The 20,210-nt window shown below is 38.8% G+C and overlaps 1 protein-coding gene across 1 annotated transcript in view; it reads left to right on the top strand.

Moving 5' to 3' along the window:
* The window catches only part of LOC105929875 (gamma-aminobutyric acid receptor subunit rho-1), a 33,269-nt gene extending 20,020 nt beyond the window's left edge, over nucleotides 1–13,249 (top strand). The window contains exons 6-10 of the mRNA XM_012867799.3: nucleotides 2,121–2,203; nucleotides 4,982–5,122; nucleotides 5,534–5,686; nucleotides 10,962–11,158; nucleotides 12,843–13,249. Coding sequence (XP_012723253.2) covers nucleotides 2,121–2,203; nucleotides 4,982–5,122; nucleotides 5,534–5,686; nucleotides 10,962–11,158; nucleotides 12,843–13,145 — 877 coding nt within the window. The 3' untranslated portion in view covers nucleotides 13,146–13,249. The remainder of the gene's footprint in view (nucleotides 1–2,120; nucleotides 2,204–4,981; nucleotides 5,123–5,533; nucleotides 5,687–10,961; nucleotides 11,159–12,842) is intronic.
* Nucleotides 13,250–20,210: the final 6,961 nt, after the last annotated feature.

Below are 20,210 nucleotides of genomic sequence, written 5' to 3'. Positions count from 1 at the left end.
TGGAGTCTTGGGATTTTCTTCAGAAATTAAACTAAGTGCCAAATGTGGTAATAGTAAAGCACACTCCAGTCTTGTGAAACGATATAGGAGAAGACTAAGTGCTGTCCATTTCACAAAATGAGGATGCATAAACTATTAACAGCAGGAGGACCAATAACCGTGGTGCAAAAAAGTCTATAAAAAAAATGAACTTTCTTCTTAATGTTGGATTTTTCTCCCCCAATGAATACGTTTTCTCTAATTAAAGGCCGAGTTCTCAGATGTTCAGTTTGAAATTCTGCTCCTGCAATGAAATATGAATCCGTTTTTGGCTTTTTAAATGTAGACATAAAAAATATAGCTTGGACTTCAAAAGGCATAACATATCGTCAGACAGAAAGAAAGGTAGATATGCTTCATTTGTCTTTTTAGGAAAACAAAGTAGAATGAAATGTCGTTGCTATTGACTCCAATAAGATACAAACATAAAATAAGTAATACAATTATATGATAAGGAAGATAATTTCAACAATTTCTGTTTGTAGACACACACATACACATGTACATGTAGACAAACATTAGTAGACGATCAACTCAGTTTCTCTCCTCGTCGTTTTCTTCTGTGATGCTGATGGTTTTATTTATCTAGGGTTAAGTAGCCTTAGGATCTGGGGGATGAAACTGTTGCAGAAAACTCGATGTCCTGCTCCTCGCGCCTCAGAACCTCCTGCCAGAGTCGAGCAGTGAGAACAGATCGTGATGTGGGTGTGGGGTTACTCTGATTATGTGGCTGGCTCTTGCCAAACAGTGTTTGTGTCCAATGTCCTGAACAGAAGGGAGAGAAGTTCCAATAATTTTCTGTGCCACAGCTGCTGCAGCACAGAGATACATTGGGTCGTGATGAATGCAGTGGTGCTCCCATAGAAGGTGGTGAGAAGGGAGGTGCGATCTTCTCATCCTTTGGAGGAAGTATAAACGCTTATGAGCTTTGTTTTTGTTTTTTGTTTCAACCAGAGATTCTGTATTCTAGGCCCAGGTTAAGTGGTCTGTCATGTTCACTCCCGGGAACCTGGTGCTGTCACTGCTGAGGCACTGATAAGCAATGGAGTGAGCTGGGATGCTTTTTTTCTGAATTCCACAATGCTTTATTTGGTCTAGTCAACAATCAGGAGAATGTCGTTTTTTTCTCCTCCAGTTCCCCGGCTGCTCTACTTCCTCTTAGCATAATGTAAATTAGCATAACAACCCGTAAAGTTCTGATCAGCGCATTTGAACGTGACAGGTCGTCACGCTGAAAGTTGTCAAAATTACGCTGAAATTAGACCGAGAGGAGAGCATAACGGTGCTACGTGCTAAGCTAATAGAGCAAGATAAAACTCAAGTGCAGCATCAACGAATTTATAACTCGCCTGGACAGCAGACCTGTAAGCTAGCGCTAACTGTTGTTAGCTTCACAGACAGCCCAATAACAGGTTCTGTCACGGTCTGGTTCCGTCGAGCTGCACCACTGAACGCTCCATTGCGTGAATGCATACTGAAACAGCAAAACAACATGCAAGTATGTGTTCTGTCTTTGTTGTCTATAAGTTAATGTTTCAATTTGTTTTTAGTTGGTACAGGAGCAGCGTATAATTTTCACAACCCTAGGGCGCCCTCTTGTGGCTATGGACAGTAATGTTTACAACTTGGTTCATGTTGTTCAGAATGATGTACCATTTAAAAGTCGCACCTGACTATGAGTCGCAGGATTGGCCAAACTATGAAAAAAAGTGCAATTTACAGTCCAAAAAAACCAGTATTTATTTATCATTACAAATTGTAATTTGTAATAATAAATTGTAATCTCTCCCTCTCTCTCTCTCTCTCTCTCTCTCTCTCTCTCTCTCTCTCTCTCTCTCTCTCTCTATATATATATATATATATATATATATATATATATATATATATATATATATATATATATATATATATATATATATATATATATATATATATATATATGGCAGACATGTTTCATTTCTTTATTTCTTTCCAGAAATCCCATGTAGTTACTTTGCATATATAACTATATATGTATGCACAGTGCAGTGAAGTTTGTTTTCACGGTTTATAAGCTGGAGTGGATCTGTTTCCTTCTGCAGAGTCACTGTCACTGCCATGTGCAACATGGACCTCAGCCGGTTCCCCCTGGACACCCAAACCTGCTCACTGGAGATTGAGAGCTGTGAGTGAAATGCTTGAATTCAGACAAATAGGAGCATTTTAACCATAATCACCCAGGACATAAATGCATCTTGTGGGGTGGGTGGGTAGGGGGGAGGGGGGGGGGACTTTTGCATTTCAACCGAGTTTTAAAATTTGAGCAAATGCAGGGAGCTGTAATACGAAAGGAACCTTCACAGATAAATTTTTGGTTGCTTAGTTGCTCGTTGTAAAGTGTTTTCTACAAAAACTGGATGCTTTATTTCACTTTTTTGTTTGCAAATATCAAAAATTAAAACATCATTCCTTGTCAAGGTCATTTCACCTTCAAAGCTAAATGTTAAACTACAAAACAGTAACAGCTGTTTACACGGTGCATCTCAAAGTGTTCCAGTGGAGAGATTTGAAACCAGACCTTGGAAATTAGTTGTTGAGAATCTTGGCAAATTGTATTTTACTTAATGCCTACAATGATCGTTAAAATATTTCCTAGAGACGGATGTTTTACATTCAGTTGTTGTAGCAGAACTGGAAAAGGCTTGAGAAGGAAAGGACCCACTCTCTAAATGACTCAAGTTCCCAGAAAGGGGTTCTTACTGTCAAAAAGCCTTCTTACTTCAACCTTTCGTTGCATAGATCCAACAAGGCGATAGAAAGATTTCCCTATAGCTTTTAGTTCAACGTTGATATGAAAACAAATTTACTCCAGATTCATTGGCTGGACATTCAACAACATTCTCTGCTGGAGTGAGAGATCAGGTCACTATGAAGGCCAGTGGAGTACAGTGAATTTATCGCAATGATCGAGAAACCAGTTTGAGATGATTTGACCTTTGTGAGATCCTGCTGGATGTTGCAATCAGAAGATGGGCACACTGAGGTCCTAAAGAGGTGGACATCGTCAGGAAGGCTGTGGTGTGCAAAAGACTCTCAACTGGTAGAAAGGAGCCCCAAGTGTGGTAAGAAAATATCCTTCCCACCATTATAACACCACCGCCAGTCGTAACCTGAACCGCTGATCCTCTGCCGGTTGGATCAATGATTTCATGACATTCAAATTCAAATCCTACAATCTAAATGTTCCCAACTAACCGGATCAGTCTATTACTTTCCAGCTTTCGCGGGTGAACCATGACCTCAGCTTCCTGTTTTTAGGTGGTAGGAGTGTCGCCCGGTGTGGACCTCTTGGACCAACCGCACATTTTCGCCCACATATCTGCCGCTCACTGGATAGTTCCTCTTTTTCAAACCTTTCTCTGTCTAGCTAAGAAATTGTTGTGAGTAAAACTCTGAATAGATCAATATGCAGACCTGCCCCTGCAGGCATCAACAACGATGCCTCATTTAAAGTCACTGAAATCCTTTTTCTGCTCCATTCTGATGCTCGACTTGAACCTCAGCAAGTTGTCTTCACAGCATGCAGATTCATAAGAGCACTGAATTGCTAAAAAATTGGTCTGTTTCCTTTTTCTGTAAATCTCTTAATGCCTGGATTTATTGAAATATAAATAAGAAACACTGAATGGTGAATAAATAATGTTTTTGCTGTCAAGCAGATTCAAAATGTAGAGATAGATCATGTCAATACAGGACAAACAAAACATATATTTAGGTTTGTATGACACAAATGAGCTAAATAAAAAAGGCACAGCTCTGACCAGTAGATTGCTGCAAAATTCTTCCAAGATCCTTGATATGTGTAGAATCTGCATCAACAGGCATTGTTGGTACATATGCACCATCTTGGTGGTTGTGTGGTAGTGAGAAGGGAATTTACAAATGAGGTCCCCAAGAGAATTTAACATGGGTACCAAACAAATTAAGTGTATTATTCAACATCAACCTGAATCTGAACTAAATGGACTGGATTTATATAAGGCTTTTCTATTGACCGCTCCAAGCGCACCACACTAGAGCCACATTCACCCAATCCCACTCACTCGATTTGCAGATGAGGGTTAAGTGCCTTGCCCAAGGGCAGATATACATGTGACAGGAGGAAGCTGGAATTCAACCCGAAACGTCCATATTGGAAAAGGATCAGATTCATACATTAATCTCAAAGAGAACTTAAAAAAGATTGAAAATCAAGTCTTTGAGAAAACTGCCAAGCCTAAAAAACTCGAGGAATAAATTAAAACTGAACGCAAATAGAAATAAAGCACCTTGCAATAGCACAGGTTAAAGGCTCAAATCAGAAAAAACGTCAGATAAACTAACATTTGGACAAGTTTTATAAAGAATAATGAAGAAACATAAACTCTGTTCATGCTGACTTGTTACACGTGTCTGGTTACATATGTGCAATAAAATCTCCCACACAAAAAAACTGAAGCGTCACAAAAATTCACCTCAAGAAAGAAGATTTACATCTTGGTTTTTCAGCGGATGAACTCTGGTGTATATCTGTCGATTTTTGTTTGCAGTCATCGTGTTCTTTGACAGGCATTTTAATATCCATTTCTGATACTCTTCGGGAGCCTTCTTCTTGCACCCTGCTGAGACTGACATGTCCGCTTTGCATACCAGATATTTCCTGAAATCCCAGATCTATCACACCATTAAAGTTTCAGGACTTGCTGCTGCTTCAAAGGGCCAGCACTGCTTTACATTTAAGCCCATCTCCTCCCTCATGTAAAACTCCACGGTGCATAAAGCGGAATATGTAAATATCCCAACCGCTGCATACAGGTAGAGTTAAAGCCTGTTCTCTGGTTTACATTTTCATCCAGCTTCATTTGCACTGTTTGTTCTGATTCGGTCAGAGTATTTTCCTATTTCTCCATGTTTCCCCAAACAGATGCGTACACGGATGACGACCTGATGCTGTACTGGAAGAAAGGAAATGAATCCCTGAATACGGATGACAGAATATCCCTCTCTCAGTTCCTGATCCAGAAATTTCACACCACCACAAAGCTGGCTTTTTACAGCAGCACAGGTACCACAACTCCACATGCTATTGCCTCACAAATGAATTAAAACTTCAAAGGACCTTGTTTCACTTTTCGTGTCGTTTCTAATAAAAGGAGAACGCATGTCATACACGAACTCATCCTCTCCAGAGCAAATGCAAAGGGAGGCTACATAATCCTAGCAGCAAACTGAAACAGACAGGCTGTTGTGAACCCGCTGTGTGCCGCAGGAAATCCACAGAAAGCGTCACAATGTTCGAACCGCCACATGTCACTTCGCAGCAACTCAGAGCATAAAACGGATTTAGTGTGCTATCTTTCTCTGCCAGAGTTGCTGGGACGATGCTTTAAGTGTTGACACGGTTCATCTACAGCCAGCTCCTGACGACAATGTGACTATAACTGCTGCTGTTTCTTTTCTTTGCCTTTTTTTGTAGGCTGGTACAACCGTTTGTACATCCACTTCACCCTGCGGCGCCACATCTTCTTTTTCCTGCTGCAGACTTATTTCCCTGCCACTCTGATGGTCATGCTGTCCTGGGTTTCCTTCTGGATTGATCGCAGGGCCGTGCCTGCCAGGGTGCCACTAGGTAGGAAAACCCTCAGTTTCACTGGAAGAAATCAGAAGAGGGAATAGTTTATGTTAAAAGCTTTTTATAAAAAAAAAATCTAGAATTTTTCTCAACAAATTTGGTAGTTCTAGTTTTTTTCCTGTGTTTAAATTTTAATCGTCTGTCTGCAAAATTAAATAAAATCATATAAAGCTAAAATAACCAAATTTATCCATAAATGACTTAAGTGAGTTCCTTATAACACGAATATCATAATGTTTTACACCCAATCGTTGTTTTCGGCTTATCCAAGATTGGATTGCAGGAGGTTCTGGTCCAAGAGAGAAATCCAACAACAGCGTGTCAGGATCCCCAGGGGTTTAATTACTTTGTATGTCACCCTGGGGACCCTGCAGTTTGCTTATGTTTTGAACTTTCAGCGTTGTTCTCCCTAGATCCTTGTTTCTGCCGTTAGTTTAGTTTCTGTGCATTTAAAGTGCATTTTTGTATCTGTTAGATTCAGTACCTGTTTTAGTTAGCTTCTGTTCTTTATGATTTCAATAGTTCTATTAGAACTTTATCTCCTGCCCCGTTTTTCTTAGTTAGTTTAGGTTTTTTCCTCGTGTCTGGCCATTCTTGTATATATACACAATATATATATATATATATATATATATATATATATATATATATATATATATATATATATATATTCTTCCCTGTTAGATTCTGTTATCCTCCAGCCCCTGCCAGTTCATTATCCTCCCTCTCCTTCAGCTTGATTGACTTTACTCATATCACCTGTGTAATCGGCTCCACCGTCTCCTCCCCTATAGGTTCAGCCAGTTTTGTCGCAGCTATTGTTAGGTCCTCCATCATACTACCCTGTTCTGGTCTCATCTGTGCCATGCTCCCTGTTCCTGTCATCCCTGTTGTCTTGTAAGCTTTCTTGATTCATTTAAACCATTCATTATTCAACATGTTCCCAGCTCTTGTCTGCATTTCGGTCTTTTAACAAACCAATTAAACATGTCAAGCTGCTCAGCTTATTCTAGGGAATGCCAAGCCATTCCCAGGCTAGTAAGTGATATAGTCCCTCTCAGTGGTCAGCGATGCTTAGACACGCTCAAAGGGATCCTAATTACATGCCTTAACCAGCTCAGCTGAGTCTGTTGCAAAGGAGCAACAGCTCTACCACCCGGCATGAAGCAATGCCTGAACCCTGACCGGGACGGATCAGTCCACCTTTTCCCCTGACATAAGACTAAAGCCCCGTTTACACTACCCTTTTTTAACCGTGCCGAGACCGGTCTGAGCTCGGTAACTGAGATAACTATCGAGTGTAAATGGATCGCAACTGAACTGGACCGTGCCAGACACAACCGAACTGCGCTAAATCTGGACCAGTTCGATAGGTGGGCTCGGCCTGGTTTTTTTCCTGGCTCGGTTCTCTGATAACAAAGAGCTCATGAGCAGACCGCGTCACCTCCTTACAATCAGCTGACTAATTTTGCAGTGTCAAACATTCATTCAAATACCAGCTTCTTTACCGTGCCACACGGTTTCCAGTGATGATTCTGCTTAGCAGTGTGATGAACCTCAACGTCTGTTGTTGTTTCCTGCATCTGTAAACCCTGATTAGACGTTCGTTTGTCTTATCCACGTCCCAAAAGCCGACTCCATCAAGTACATTCACCAAAGGTTGCCTTCTTCGCCTGACTCTCCGCAAACAACGAAGTATCACAATTATAACCAAGCATAACTTCCTAAATGTTACGGGCGCCGCCAATTTTATTTGGTTGAGTCCCTCCTTCAATCCTAGAGAGCAGTAGTACCGTATATCGTCACTAGGAGGCGAGGAACCATGCTAGCATGATGTGTAAACGGTCATCAGAACCAAGCTCGGCACGATTAACGGATCCAAGCTCAGTCTGAACTCGGCATGGATCGGTTAAAAAAGGGTTAGTGTAAATGGGGCTTTAGAAAAGCTAACTCTTACCCTGGTCGTTTCACACTTGGCTGTGAATCCCTTGAATAATAGATGAAGGCCATGGCTTAAAGTTGCTAACAGGACAACATAATCTGCTAAAAACAAAGATGAAACCCTGGGCTTCCCAGATTGGACTTCCTCCTCTTTCCAACTATACTTTGTCACTTCAAAAAGGGAACTAAAAGTACATAAAATTTTCTTGAAATCAGTGTATTTTTCCTTGATTTGAGCAGCTAAATAAAACTATTAGCCAAGGAGTATTTTTATCCCTAAAATAAGATTATTAGCTATCCTGCACTTGAAATGAGATGATGGAGATTAATTATTATTTTAAGTGCAAAAAGCTTATTCCATTGGCAAATAGTCTTATTTAGCTGCTCAAATCAAGGAAAAAATACTCTAATTTCAAGAAAATTGTACTCACCTCTAGTTCCCGTTTTGCAGTAGGATCCTGTCCATGTACCCCACAAACAGGTGCTTTTTGTGTGTGTGCTTTTTATCTGGTTTGCAAACCAATGGAAGGGTCGGTGGTCATTTGTTCATATTTCATAGATTCTGTTTTTTTGGCAATAAAACATGATATTTTGCCTACAAACTGTTCAGAAATGATACAGCATTAAGGTGAACTAATCTTTTGGCTCTAAATCCATTTGTGCATAGGATTTTGCAGACTGTATCATGCACCTGTTTTTCTAGAGGAACCTGGTTTAACCTTGGCTAAACACTAGAAACTCTCTAGTGCTTTGATTGGCCTTCATTTTATTTATTGAAGTCTCCTAAATAAATGTTAAACTGGTTCCAGCACAGGCCGCTCATCCAAATAGAGTTGGCCTCTTCTCCCTGTGGCTGATTTTTATGTCTGATATTTCACCTCTAGTTACATTCTGTACTTGTTTTGTGTAACGAGGCTCGAGGCGCAGCACAGTGCAATGATTGAGATTCAGACCACCAGCTGTGTCTCCATTCCTCTTCCTTTCATTTTCTTGTTTATGTTCTTCTGTGTGTAATTAAATCTGTTTTAATTCAATTTGTGGCAAACATGCCAAGATGTCTCTGAAGCCTAAGCATTTCAAATTAATTTGTCATGAATTTACTCATCAAATTTAATTGAGCCAGAAAAGGTATTGTTACTAACTTGGGATGTTTAAGAGCCGCAGGTCCTGTTGGTTGTTACAAGTGTAAGATATGCTGAATGTGGAATCAAATAGAGCCTTGGAAATTTATTTATTCACCCTTTTTTTTCTATTTTGTCATTTTACAACCACAAACTTCAGCACATATGTCATCTAGGGCAAAAAGTTCAGCTTTGGTCTCAAGTAAACAGAGCAGCTTCTTCTTCATTTGCATTATTCCTTACTTGGATAATTGCAAACCGTTTACAGGGCTTCTAATGATTTTCTTTCATAAATGTAGTTGTCCTGTCAAAGGTTCTCTGGATATGTTTGTTTCCACCTTTCATTCATGGCAGTGCTTTGAGCTGATTTGTAATGAACTGTGAGAAAGTGCTCCACATTGCCAGATATTTTATGAAACTACATGTTGCTGGAGCTGTTGAAAGCAGTAACTGGGAAAGTAACAGATGATTCATGGAAACTGTGGATGTCAGAGACGTGACATACTCAGATTTGGACAAAGGGGACTGAAATGAAAACACATGGATAAACTCTGGCTCCAGCATATTCCACAGTCTGGCAAATAATGCCCCAGTAGTGACCAGTTTCTTTTCATGCATGGAGGGTGTAGCACCCTAGCAGGGTGGGCCCTTACTGATCTATAAGAAACTGATGTAACCCTTATCCTGGGCTCTTCCTCATTTTCCTTTTACTGCATTGTACCATTTCTCTGGCTTGTTTAGATTAAATGTGTTAAAAGTATAGTTTCTGTTTCAACAGTTATTTCTTACGATGAAAAATTATTAAATAAACGAAGGCCGCTCTTTCACACTGCAAAAATGAAGCTAAAAGTAAATAAAAGTTTCTTGAAATGAGTGTATTTGTCCTTGATTTGAGCAGGTAAATAAGATTATCTGCCAATGGAATAAGATTTTTGCACTTTAAACAGGATTAACTCATCTCCACCATCTTATTTCAAGTGAAGTATATCTAATTATCTTAATTTAGGGATCAAAATACTCATTCCATTGTCATATAATCTTATTTACCTGCTCAAATCAAAGACAAATACACTATTTTCAAGAAAATGTTACTTACCTTAAGTTCCCTTTTTGCAGTGCTGGGTAAAAGGATCTTGAAAGACAGCCGAGCACATTTTATCCACAAGGTTACTGTTTAGTCTACATAACTGTAGACAGGTTTGTAATTTCTTTTCAACATTGGCTTTGTTTTTACCACTCTTCTATAATGTCCAAATTTGTGTAGTGCATGATTAATAGTTATCTGGTCAGCAGTTTCCCCCACTTAAGCTGTGAATCTCTGCAGCTCCTCCTGAGGTACCATGGTCCTTTTGTCTTTTCTCTGATTAATGCTCTCCTTGCCTGCAGTTGGTCTATCCTCCCTAGTCAGAGTGAAGAAAGCCTGATACAAATGCATGCCACACTTTTCAGATGTTTATCTGTAAAAAGAACCTGAATAAAACACTTTGAAATTTGTGGAAAGTTCAAAAATAACATGGAAAAGTTCAACAGGTCTGAAGGCTTTGGAAAAGCACAATTTTTACTTTTTTTCCTGCTGAACATAGACTTTTCCAGTTTGACCTGATTAGTCATCTTTATTTGTCTGAACAGACTCAATATGAACTATATCTGTAATGGTTTTGATGCAGCGTTTTAATGTATCCAAAATAATTGCACACCATTGATTGGTGAGGAAATTACTACCCACCCTTGCTTTAAACATTGCAGATCCTAAAACAGCATTAACTACACCTTGCTATGGGATTAAAGAGGGAAATAAATCAGATAAAAAGGACCTAATGTTTGAGGTCTTGATTGCTGCAACTTCCGAGAAATTAGGGGGGACTGTAATTCAAATAAAAGAAAACTTTTATTTTCAACAGTTTTTTTTAGTTAGACATTGATTAGTTTTTTTCTATGAGTTTGCGCTGGAGAAAGCAACATCATCAAAACCAGTACCTCAGAGAATCCGAGCAATTCATCGAACAAGGACAGCGTTCTGCAGCGTTATGCAGGAAGTCATTCGTCTCTTCAATCAGTTTCAAACATGTTCTACATTCTTTCTAACGGACAAACGGCAGCTCGCTCTTAAATACATTTTAAAGATTGAACAGAAACTTTTTAGGATAGCATCGGCAACATTATGGACAAGCCCAGTGTGTTTACTGAAACGTTTCTCCTCTCCTGTGCAGGAATCACCACAGTGCTGACCATGTCCACCATTATTACCGGGGTCAACGCCTCCATGCCTCGGGTGTCCTACATCAAGGCCGTGGACATTTACCTCTGGGTCAGCTTCGTCTTTGTCTTCCTGTCGGTGATAGAGTACGCAGCTGTGAACTACCTCTCAACCGTGCAGGAGAGGAAAGAGAGGAAGCTGAGGGAGAGAGTGAGTGCTTTCTTTGGTCTCTGTGTTGGTTTGTTGGCTCTTTCTCTCTATAGATGCTTTTGCCTGCAGTGAAAAATAAATCAAATTATTTTTTATCCAGGAACATTGGGTTTGGGTCTGATCCTGATAGATGAATCCTTCAGGCTAGAGCACTTTTTATTATTTAGTGTTGCTTGTATTGTGTTGCTTGTATTGTAAGGAAATGTGGAAAAAAAACAAAAAAAACAAGTTAGTTATCCTCGTCCATCCGCGTGTTACCAATTACAAGTCTGATGGTTACTTAATAAGTCTCAGAAAAATCCTGTCCGCGCCTTTATGGACATTGTTTTATTACAGAGCTGCTAGATCTTTATACAGAATGCTAAAACTGGAGGAGGGGGCCAGACCAATGGACTTCAGAAAAACAGAAGCTCAAAAAAAGTTGTTGGAAAAATGTTTTTTTTTTTTTGTTTTTTTTTAAACTGCTAAACTAACTAGCATCAATTAATTATTCCTGGGCAGAGACGATGCTTCATGTGAAAATGAGATTGAGATAAGTTTCATAGGAAAAGTTCTTCTATTATACTTTATTAGTAGTTAGTATTATTAGCTTATTTATGTTTATCTTTCAGATTTTAAACATTCCTACTGGGTGTTAAAGTATAATAACAGGCTGTTAGAGGATAAAGGTTCAATAGAACAAAATTAAGCGTTTTGCTGTATTCTTTCTGTTAGCTTTCCAGGATTTTGTCCTCAGTTATTATTAATGTAACAATCTGGGATTATTTCCAAAGCTCTAAATGCTTTAATGAAAACACAAACATATTTAGCATTTTCTTCTCTTCTGCACTAAATTATGCCACAGGAGTGCAGAAGCAGGTGGTCCAGTGACAAGAGCCTCCTGTGCTTAAGCTCTGCATGTATTCTTAAACTTCTAAGAATCTGCGAAGGAAACAAAAACACATCTATTCAAATATTTATTTGCTTATATATCATTTATATTGCCTGCAATTTATTTATTTGCGAAAAATTTTTTTTGGGGGTGGCAGCTTATCCCTTTAGATTAAAATCAGTCAAAATGTGACTAATAGCAATAACATGTTGTCTGGGTCAGCGGTCGCACCCCAATATCAGAACCTGCAGTGATTTCAGTATTGGTTCTTTTACCAATACTGGAGCCACTTCTAGATTTACATACAATAAACTGGTGACACTTTTTTTTTTAACAAACATTTAATGAATTAAAAAGCACATCTTTGTCAGCTTTGGTTGAAAACATACTTAAAAATGTTAGATTTTTTCTGTTGGAATGAAGCGTCGGTCCAGGCTGACCTGATTTATGGGGGAAATACTTGTAAACTGGCAGAGACATGCATTAATAATTCATGAACGTTGCCAATAAACAGATAAATATTTTCTGAATCTGCTCACATTAAGCTGCTTTGAGGGCTATGGTGAATTATTTCTGGGACTGCAGCGCTGCTATTCTTCATGTGCCAACTGTTGTGGCATATGGAGCCAAATTGCCCACATACCTCGAGGAACATTTCCAGCGAAAACATCTTGTTCGATGAATCTTATCAACGCAAACTCATTCGATGCTTCTAATATGCTAAAAAAATAAACATATTTAGGAGTAGAGAAGTTTATTACTTTTAAAAAAATGTGATTCATTTACCTTCTCTCTTTTTTTTTCTGCTTTCAGCTGCCGTGTACATGTGGCATTGGCAACCCCGACGAGATGATGATCGACCCACAGATCACTGGCTACGGGTCCATGGATGTTAACACCACAGGGAATTATGGGATGCCAGAGAACGGCGGTCGGCAGGAGCGAATTCTGGCGCAGGTGGCGCTGAATGACCCTCAGATCACGGGTCAGGTTAAGGCCTCCAGAGGCTATGTCAACATCTGGATAGACACCCACGCCATAGACAAGTACTCGAGGGTCGTCTTTCCCGGAGCGTACATCCTCTTTAACATCATTTACTGGTCCATATACTCGTAAACTGGGATGCTTTAAATAGGAGAGGAGGCGCATAATGGGACAGCTGGCTCTCTGCTCATTAGTGCACAATATAACGATGCTCTGTCAGAAAAAAAAACAAAAAACTGGGGATCATAAACAGACGGGAAACCTTTGCCTTCTTGCCCCAGCCACTTAAAGCCGCTGAGGACAACCGTTTTATCGCTCTGTCAAAGCTGCGCGCTTCAGAGTGTCTGAACTGTTGATGACAGAGGAGAGCAGATATGGACTTCATGACGCAGTGATGGAGATCAGACTTTTAGTGAAAATGACAAAATGACGTTAATTGGAAATATTCAGTGCACTGACAGATCGGCTCCACGTGTGAACTGGACATGCCGATCAATCCGAGATGTTGAAGGCTTCACAGGAGCAATGGGACTCTTTGTGGTCACGTTTATTTGTTTTTTTGGAGGATGGGGTTCCATAAAGACCCAGAACATGGGAAAAAAAACTGTCTCTAAGGTTTAAGGGAGCCAATGTCTCTCTTTCTGACTTCATAAAAGCTTCAATCTTTGCTTAATTTCACATCCAGGTTCATTTTGCCATGAGGTTACATATTTAACTATTTGTACTACAGATGCACTAGTGTGGAAAATGTGATGGTGTGGCCGTTTTCTGATATTTAACTATATATATATATATATATATATATATATATATATATATATATATATATATATATATATATATATATATATATATATATATATATCACAATCCTTTTAACACCATGAAAAGGCCATCCACACCGCTAACATTGGTTCTCTGCTTCAGTTCCTTACCGTTACCTGTGCAGCATCACTGTAACATGACCAAACAAATACCACATGGCCAAAGTTTATTATTTATTCCATTAACCTAATTTAAAATGATTTCAAACACACAGGATGATATATTTCAAACGTATTTATGCTAATTTAGGTATAAATGGGTCACAGTTAATGGTAACCTAAATCCCAGTTCCTCAAAATATATAATTTCTTCTCAGGCATATGAAAAAGGATTTTTTGTGTTTTTAATGAAAAAAAAACATGTTGTGTTATGGTCTATACAACCATGGGGAAGACAGATGACTACAGCCACCCTCTACAATGACGCGTAATAATAAAAAGTTGAGTGGAAGGAAAAAGCGTGGCAGAAAAAGTTGCACAAGCAACTGGGGCAACCACAGTCTTGAAGATTGTGAAGCAAATCCCATTCAAGAGTCTGGAGATCATTTATAAGGCGTTTCCAGAGTGAGGGATGGTTTTCAGCACTGCTGTCTACCAGAAAAATGTTTTGACCCGCCACCAAACTAGTCTGACCCAAACTACGGGTTGTTGCTGAGTGCAGAAACGATACACTGTCACTACGTCAATGTCTCTGAAATCATCAAAGTTATGAAGCTAAACAAGTTTCTCTTTTTTAATTGGATTACTAAAGTAAATATATTTTTCAATAATATTGTAATTAAGATGCTCCTTACTTATTCTACTTGATTGCAGGGATTAAAAACTTTCTGGACTAAAGGCGGATGTTGTATCAACCGATCAGAAGTGATCAGATTACATTAATGGATTTGATCTAATAGACAGTTCTTTGGTTAAAGCTTCATATTTTCTGGACAGACCATGAACTCTGACTTAGCCACCAAGTCAGCATAAACTGGTTTGTTCATTTGAAACACTTGAGCTTTATATGACAATAAAACTCAGGTAGGAAAGTTAACATACCAGTTTTTGCAAATATTCTATAAGATGAATTATGCAGTGATCAGCTTTGGTGTTCAAAAAGATAACCAATCTACCCTCTGATGTCTTGACGTTTAGTAAAATCTTTATCTCCAGTTTTATCTCAAACATAGAGTTTAACAACCCTTTGCGTGTACTGATTAAAAATGACTTTAAATTTGATTATTACACACACGTCTGGGCTGGCTTAGCTTGTACGGCTCCCTCCACATTTGTTGGCACCTCTGGCAATGATGTGTAAAGAAAAACACCTAAAATAAACTCATGTTTATTGCAGTAGCAAAACCTCACACTGAACATTTCAGGAACATCCAACCCTTAACTCATGGATATTTATTTTGTGTGTGTGTGTGTGGGGGGGGGGATCCAAATGCTGATAAATAATTGTTTTAAACAGAATCCCTGATGATTTTTTTTACATCTGAGTCCATCCATCCACTGTCCTCTGTTAAGTCCATTTACTAAACTTCCCCCTTGCGTTACAGAATCAATGTTATTTCTACAGGTGCATCTCAATCAGTTAAAACATCATCAAAACATGTATTTATTTCAGCAACTCAATTTAAAACGAGAAACTATGAGATTTCAAACACACAGGATGATATATTTCAGTTATTTCTGTTAATTTAGGTAAAAATGGCTCACAGTTGATGGAAATCCAAATCCTAGTTGCTCAAAAAATACATAATTTCACATCGGACATATAAAAAAGGATTTTTTGAGACAGAAACGCTGAGTAATGACCTATACTATCATGGGGAAGACAGTCATGGCCCATAGGGGGCTGGACTTGGTCCTCTTCCACCAGAGAGGAGGATCTCTGGGCATTTATCTTTGGAAAATCTTTTTAGATCATCAGGAATCCTGAGATCTTCTCCTCATCTCACCTCAGAGGAAACCAGACGGTCATGAAGGAACGTTTGATGCCGACCATGTTTGTGTTGAGCGGGCCATAAGTATTAATACCCACAGTAAACTCAGATTTTAACTTAAATATCCTTGTATTGTCATGCATCCATAATGGCATGCACTCTAATGATATCTCCACTGTCTTTGGAAGGGAAACAAGCCCACAGCATTATAGATCTTCCACCATACCTGACAGTGGGCATCAGGGACGTTTCCGTTTATTCATCCGTTTTACATGAAGCCCAAAGATCTAGTTAAACTCCGCATCTTCATGTTTATTATTTTTATTTAGAAATTTTCCTTTCAGCCGCCTCGTCTTGTTTGGTGGTCATATTAAAGTGGATCTTCTCCCAGTGGTCGAGTTGAAGAGTAGCTTAAGAAACTGACCGCTGTGTCACATCACATTTATACTTGACGTAACAACAACCAAAAACCTTCAAGAACCTCTTAACTTAAAAAAATTTAAGTATTAATTGAGCAACGCTTTAGTTGGATTTAACACTATAAGAAGCGATAAGAGTGTCAACAAGTGTGGTTTCGCAATTTAAAGAAAAATAAAGAAAACAATTGTAATATTTTTTTTCCTGTAGGCTGTGTGGTGGACTGTTGCTTTGCAGCAAGAACGTTCCGGGTTCAAAGCCCACCCTGGGACCTTTGGGCCCACAGTCCCACATGGCTAAGCTGATATAGACATTGGATGCATGAATACATTTTGGATATTTTTAAACAATTTTCAGCAGAGGTTTGAAGGATTGACGACAAAACATGTAAAGCTTTTCTTAAATCTTTGTTTTGGTGTCAGTTGTTTGTCAGACTGTTGATTCTGCATTAATTTGATCTAGGAGTTAAGAAGTTCAATAAAAATGCACTAAACATTCATTATGTCTTACTGAAGAAAGAAGTTATTTAAAAAACAAATCTCGAAATATCCGCTGGTCCAATGAGTCAAATATTTAGAACTTTGTTTTCCTCAGAAACTTCAGGTTTACGTCACTTTGGCGTTGAATTCTCCCTTCAGATTTATGAGGATTTAGCAATGTTGACTTAAGTGGTTCCAGCCCAATTCTGCAAACAAACCGATTTTCAGATTGGTTTTGATTTGAAAGTAGCAGGATTCCTGCATTATGTTTAACAGATACACTTTATGCTACATGTTCTTGTGAAATTTTAAACAGCACAATTGCTTTGTGGCCAATCTGCTGCACTACATCTGCCTGATCGGGCAAGTTTTAGGAAAAGGCTGACAAATATTTAAATATCTATGTAGAAAATCCCAAACACCTGTTTTAGTATAATTCTTTTGAAATATCTGTATTTCATGTCCTTTAATTCTTTTTCTACTGAAGCTGATCTCCTCTGTTGTTGCTGTTGTGAGGCTTTGAGGTTCACTGTGACCTGTTAGTTGATAGTTTTGTCTTTTTTCATGATGCATTTTTTGCTGAAGTGGAAGCGAGATATTTAAAACGTCGTCATGGTGAAATGACCAAAAAATACTTGGAAGGAAATTGAAGATTAAAGAGAACTGTTTTTATTTTATTTTACTAAAATTGTGAAAATTGTTTGTGTGAATTTATCACAGCTAATGTAGATTTCCTCTTGCATGCAATACAAGAAGTGGTGAAAAGCTTTGAGATGCATGGCTGTGATTATTATTATTTTTTACCGCAATAAAAAAAAGAAATTAGAAAAAAAAAATTAGAGCTGAACTAAATGCAAACATTAACAGAAGTGTACATACATTTATCACAGATAAGTGTCATGAATTTTGGGGCTTTATATTATTTATTTATTTACTTGTTTGTGGGTTTCAAAGATTACGCAACAAATATCAACAAATTCTTTTTAAATAAAGATTTTGCGCATAAATCAGAAGTTGATGTGGACTCGCTCTAATCTACAAAAGGCCAAAATTATACATCCAGGCTTAAATGTGCACTTCTAGAAATGCGGACATAGATGTTTTAAGCTGTTGTTAAAGTTTCTACCGTCCATTAGAGGTAAAGCTGACCAATCCTTGTTGCACCTCCTTTGAGAGAACCACCAGTACCGCTGGCCGTAAAGCATACCCTCAGCATGATGCTGCCACCACCGTGCTAAACAGTTAAAACTATGAAGGTTTTTTATGCTCAATCTGTGCCTCTCATGAGCATAAAATGTCGATATTGGAGGAGGGGCTTCTTTCTTTGAGTTGACCTTTAAGGTACAGTGATACTGGGTCTTCCAGCCGCTTCAAGCTTGAGCCCCAGCGGTTTCTGGGTCATTCTGCCACATCCTGACCGGTTTGGTTTCACCAGAGGTGGCCGCTTGGGTCAGATGGTCGACGTTTTGGTACATCTGGGTGTTTCAACAGGATACTGATCCCAATCATATATCTAAAGTAGTTTAATTATCAATAAAGCAGGGCAGCATTAAGCTCCTGATATGGACCCCACCTCAACCTCAGTAGGATTTGTGCCAAGAAACCAACTGACTTGAATGAAATCTACAAGTGGTCCAATATCAAGCCAGATCTGACAGGAGCCTGTTATTGGCTATAAAGTCTGAGCTTTCTCTGCAACCTGCTAAGGAACAACAAACCAAATCCTACAGGCAGCAAAGTCCATATTTGAGCCTCTAATTAACCTTTTTTCCCCCTGTAGAACATATAAAATTTCTCACTGATGTGACTTGATGAGGACATGGAAACTTGATATATATATATAAAATATATATATATATATATATATATATATATATATATATATATAGAGAGAGAGAGAGAGAGAGAGAGAGAGAGAGAGAGAGAGAGAGAGAGAGAAAGAGAGAGAGAGAGAGAGAGAGAGAGAGAGAGAGAGAGAGAGATTCAATATTCCCACAATGCATCATCACTGCTGCACCAGCTCACCTCTCTTTGATGCTGGTTTGACTGATGGGAATAAATCATAAACTCTGTTGTCGGACATAAAATTCGCTTTGCTATGGATCATACTAAGAAAGAAATGCTACGTTACATAGTAATTGTCTTGATGGCAGCGATCAGCCCCCCAAAAACATAAACCGAAGCATCATTTCATCGAAAGATAAAGCAATTAAATATTCCTGTGACTTGGCGCCACTTTAGATGCGAAAGTCCTTGAAAACATCTGAAAAAAATCTGAATGAGTGGATGTGAGCAGGTAAAACAATGCAAGCAAAAGGTAAAAAGTACTTTTTGCACATACACTAGCTTAGTTTATTCTAGTTGACATAAGGGGAACAGTAGATCATTCAAAAAGTTCAAAGTAAAGCATCCCCTGCGGTTAGGCAGGGTCAGTTTACACCATTAACATTCATTTAAGGCCACATCGCCTGTTCCTGCTCACCTGCTGAAAGAGATTCTGCTTTTTGTACTCTCCCCCACCTCCGTTATCCATCTCAAAAAAGGAGCCCGAGGGAAAATAATCAGACTCTTTATCAGGTAAACGCTCAACTGAGTTTACGTGCAAGCTGCTCACTGCTGAAGAAGACAGTTTAAAAACGGTTTAGGAGGAAAACGATGTTATTAAAGAGGCAACAGAACAGTGGTTATAAGCTGAAATTGGAGTTGGGAAAATGAGAACATCAGGAGGTTCCAGATTTTAACATCATTGTTTGGCAGGATTTATTATACGAGTGCAGGATCATCCTTTGTGAAAAAAACTATTTTAAATGGATTAAAAAAAGCAAAAATATGATCCATACAAGTGGAAGACCCAAATTCTACTCAATCTTAAATAATATTTACTGTTGCACAGCAATAGGTTTGCTTTGACTGTGAACAACTTTTAATAATTGGCAAAGGCATATTTAACAAAGTTAGTCATTTTGATCAAAATCGGATTCTTCCCGCAGGACCTCGGGCAGCTAGCTTCAACCAGCTAGTCTCATTTTTGTCCGGGGTTCGGTCACCAGGTACAGAACCAGCAGACCGACCTGACGGTTCTTTGACAACGAAGTCTTTTACTCGTCCAGCGAGACGTCCTCCCCAATGCAGCCTGGAAGAACTGCGAGCCAAGAGGAACACTGCAAAAACGGAACTAAAAATAAGTAAAATTTTCTTAAAATTACTGTATCTGTCCTTGATTTGAGCAGGTAGATAAGATGATCTGCCAATGGAAAAATATTTTTGCACTTAAAATAGGAACAACTCATCTCAATTGTCTTATTTCAAGTGCAGGATGTCTAATTATCTTATTATTTTAGGGGTCAAAATACTAATTCCATTGGCAGATAATATCATTTATCTGCTCAAATCAAGGACAAACCCCCAAATTTTAAGAACATTTTACTTATTTTAAGGTCTGTTTTTGCAGTGAAGAGACGCTGCTGCGCCTGCAGATTCGTTGCCCTATGGAACCACGGGGATCCCAGCGGTGAAACTTCTCCTTCCATGAAAATGGGTTGACGC

This window comes from Fundulus heteroclitus, chromosome 19 (genome assembly GCF_011125445.2).
Source record: "Fundulus heteroclitus isolate FHET01 chromosome 19, MU-UCD_Fhet_4.1, whole genome shotgun sequence".
In the NCBI taxonomy this organism is placed as follows: Eukaryota; Metazoa; Chordata; class Actinopteri; order Cyprinodontiformes; family Fundulidae; genus Fundulus; species Fundulus heteroclitus.
Note: the sequence above shows the minus strand (reverse complement) of the source record. Positions and strands in the feature narration are given on the sequence as shown.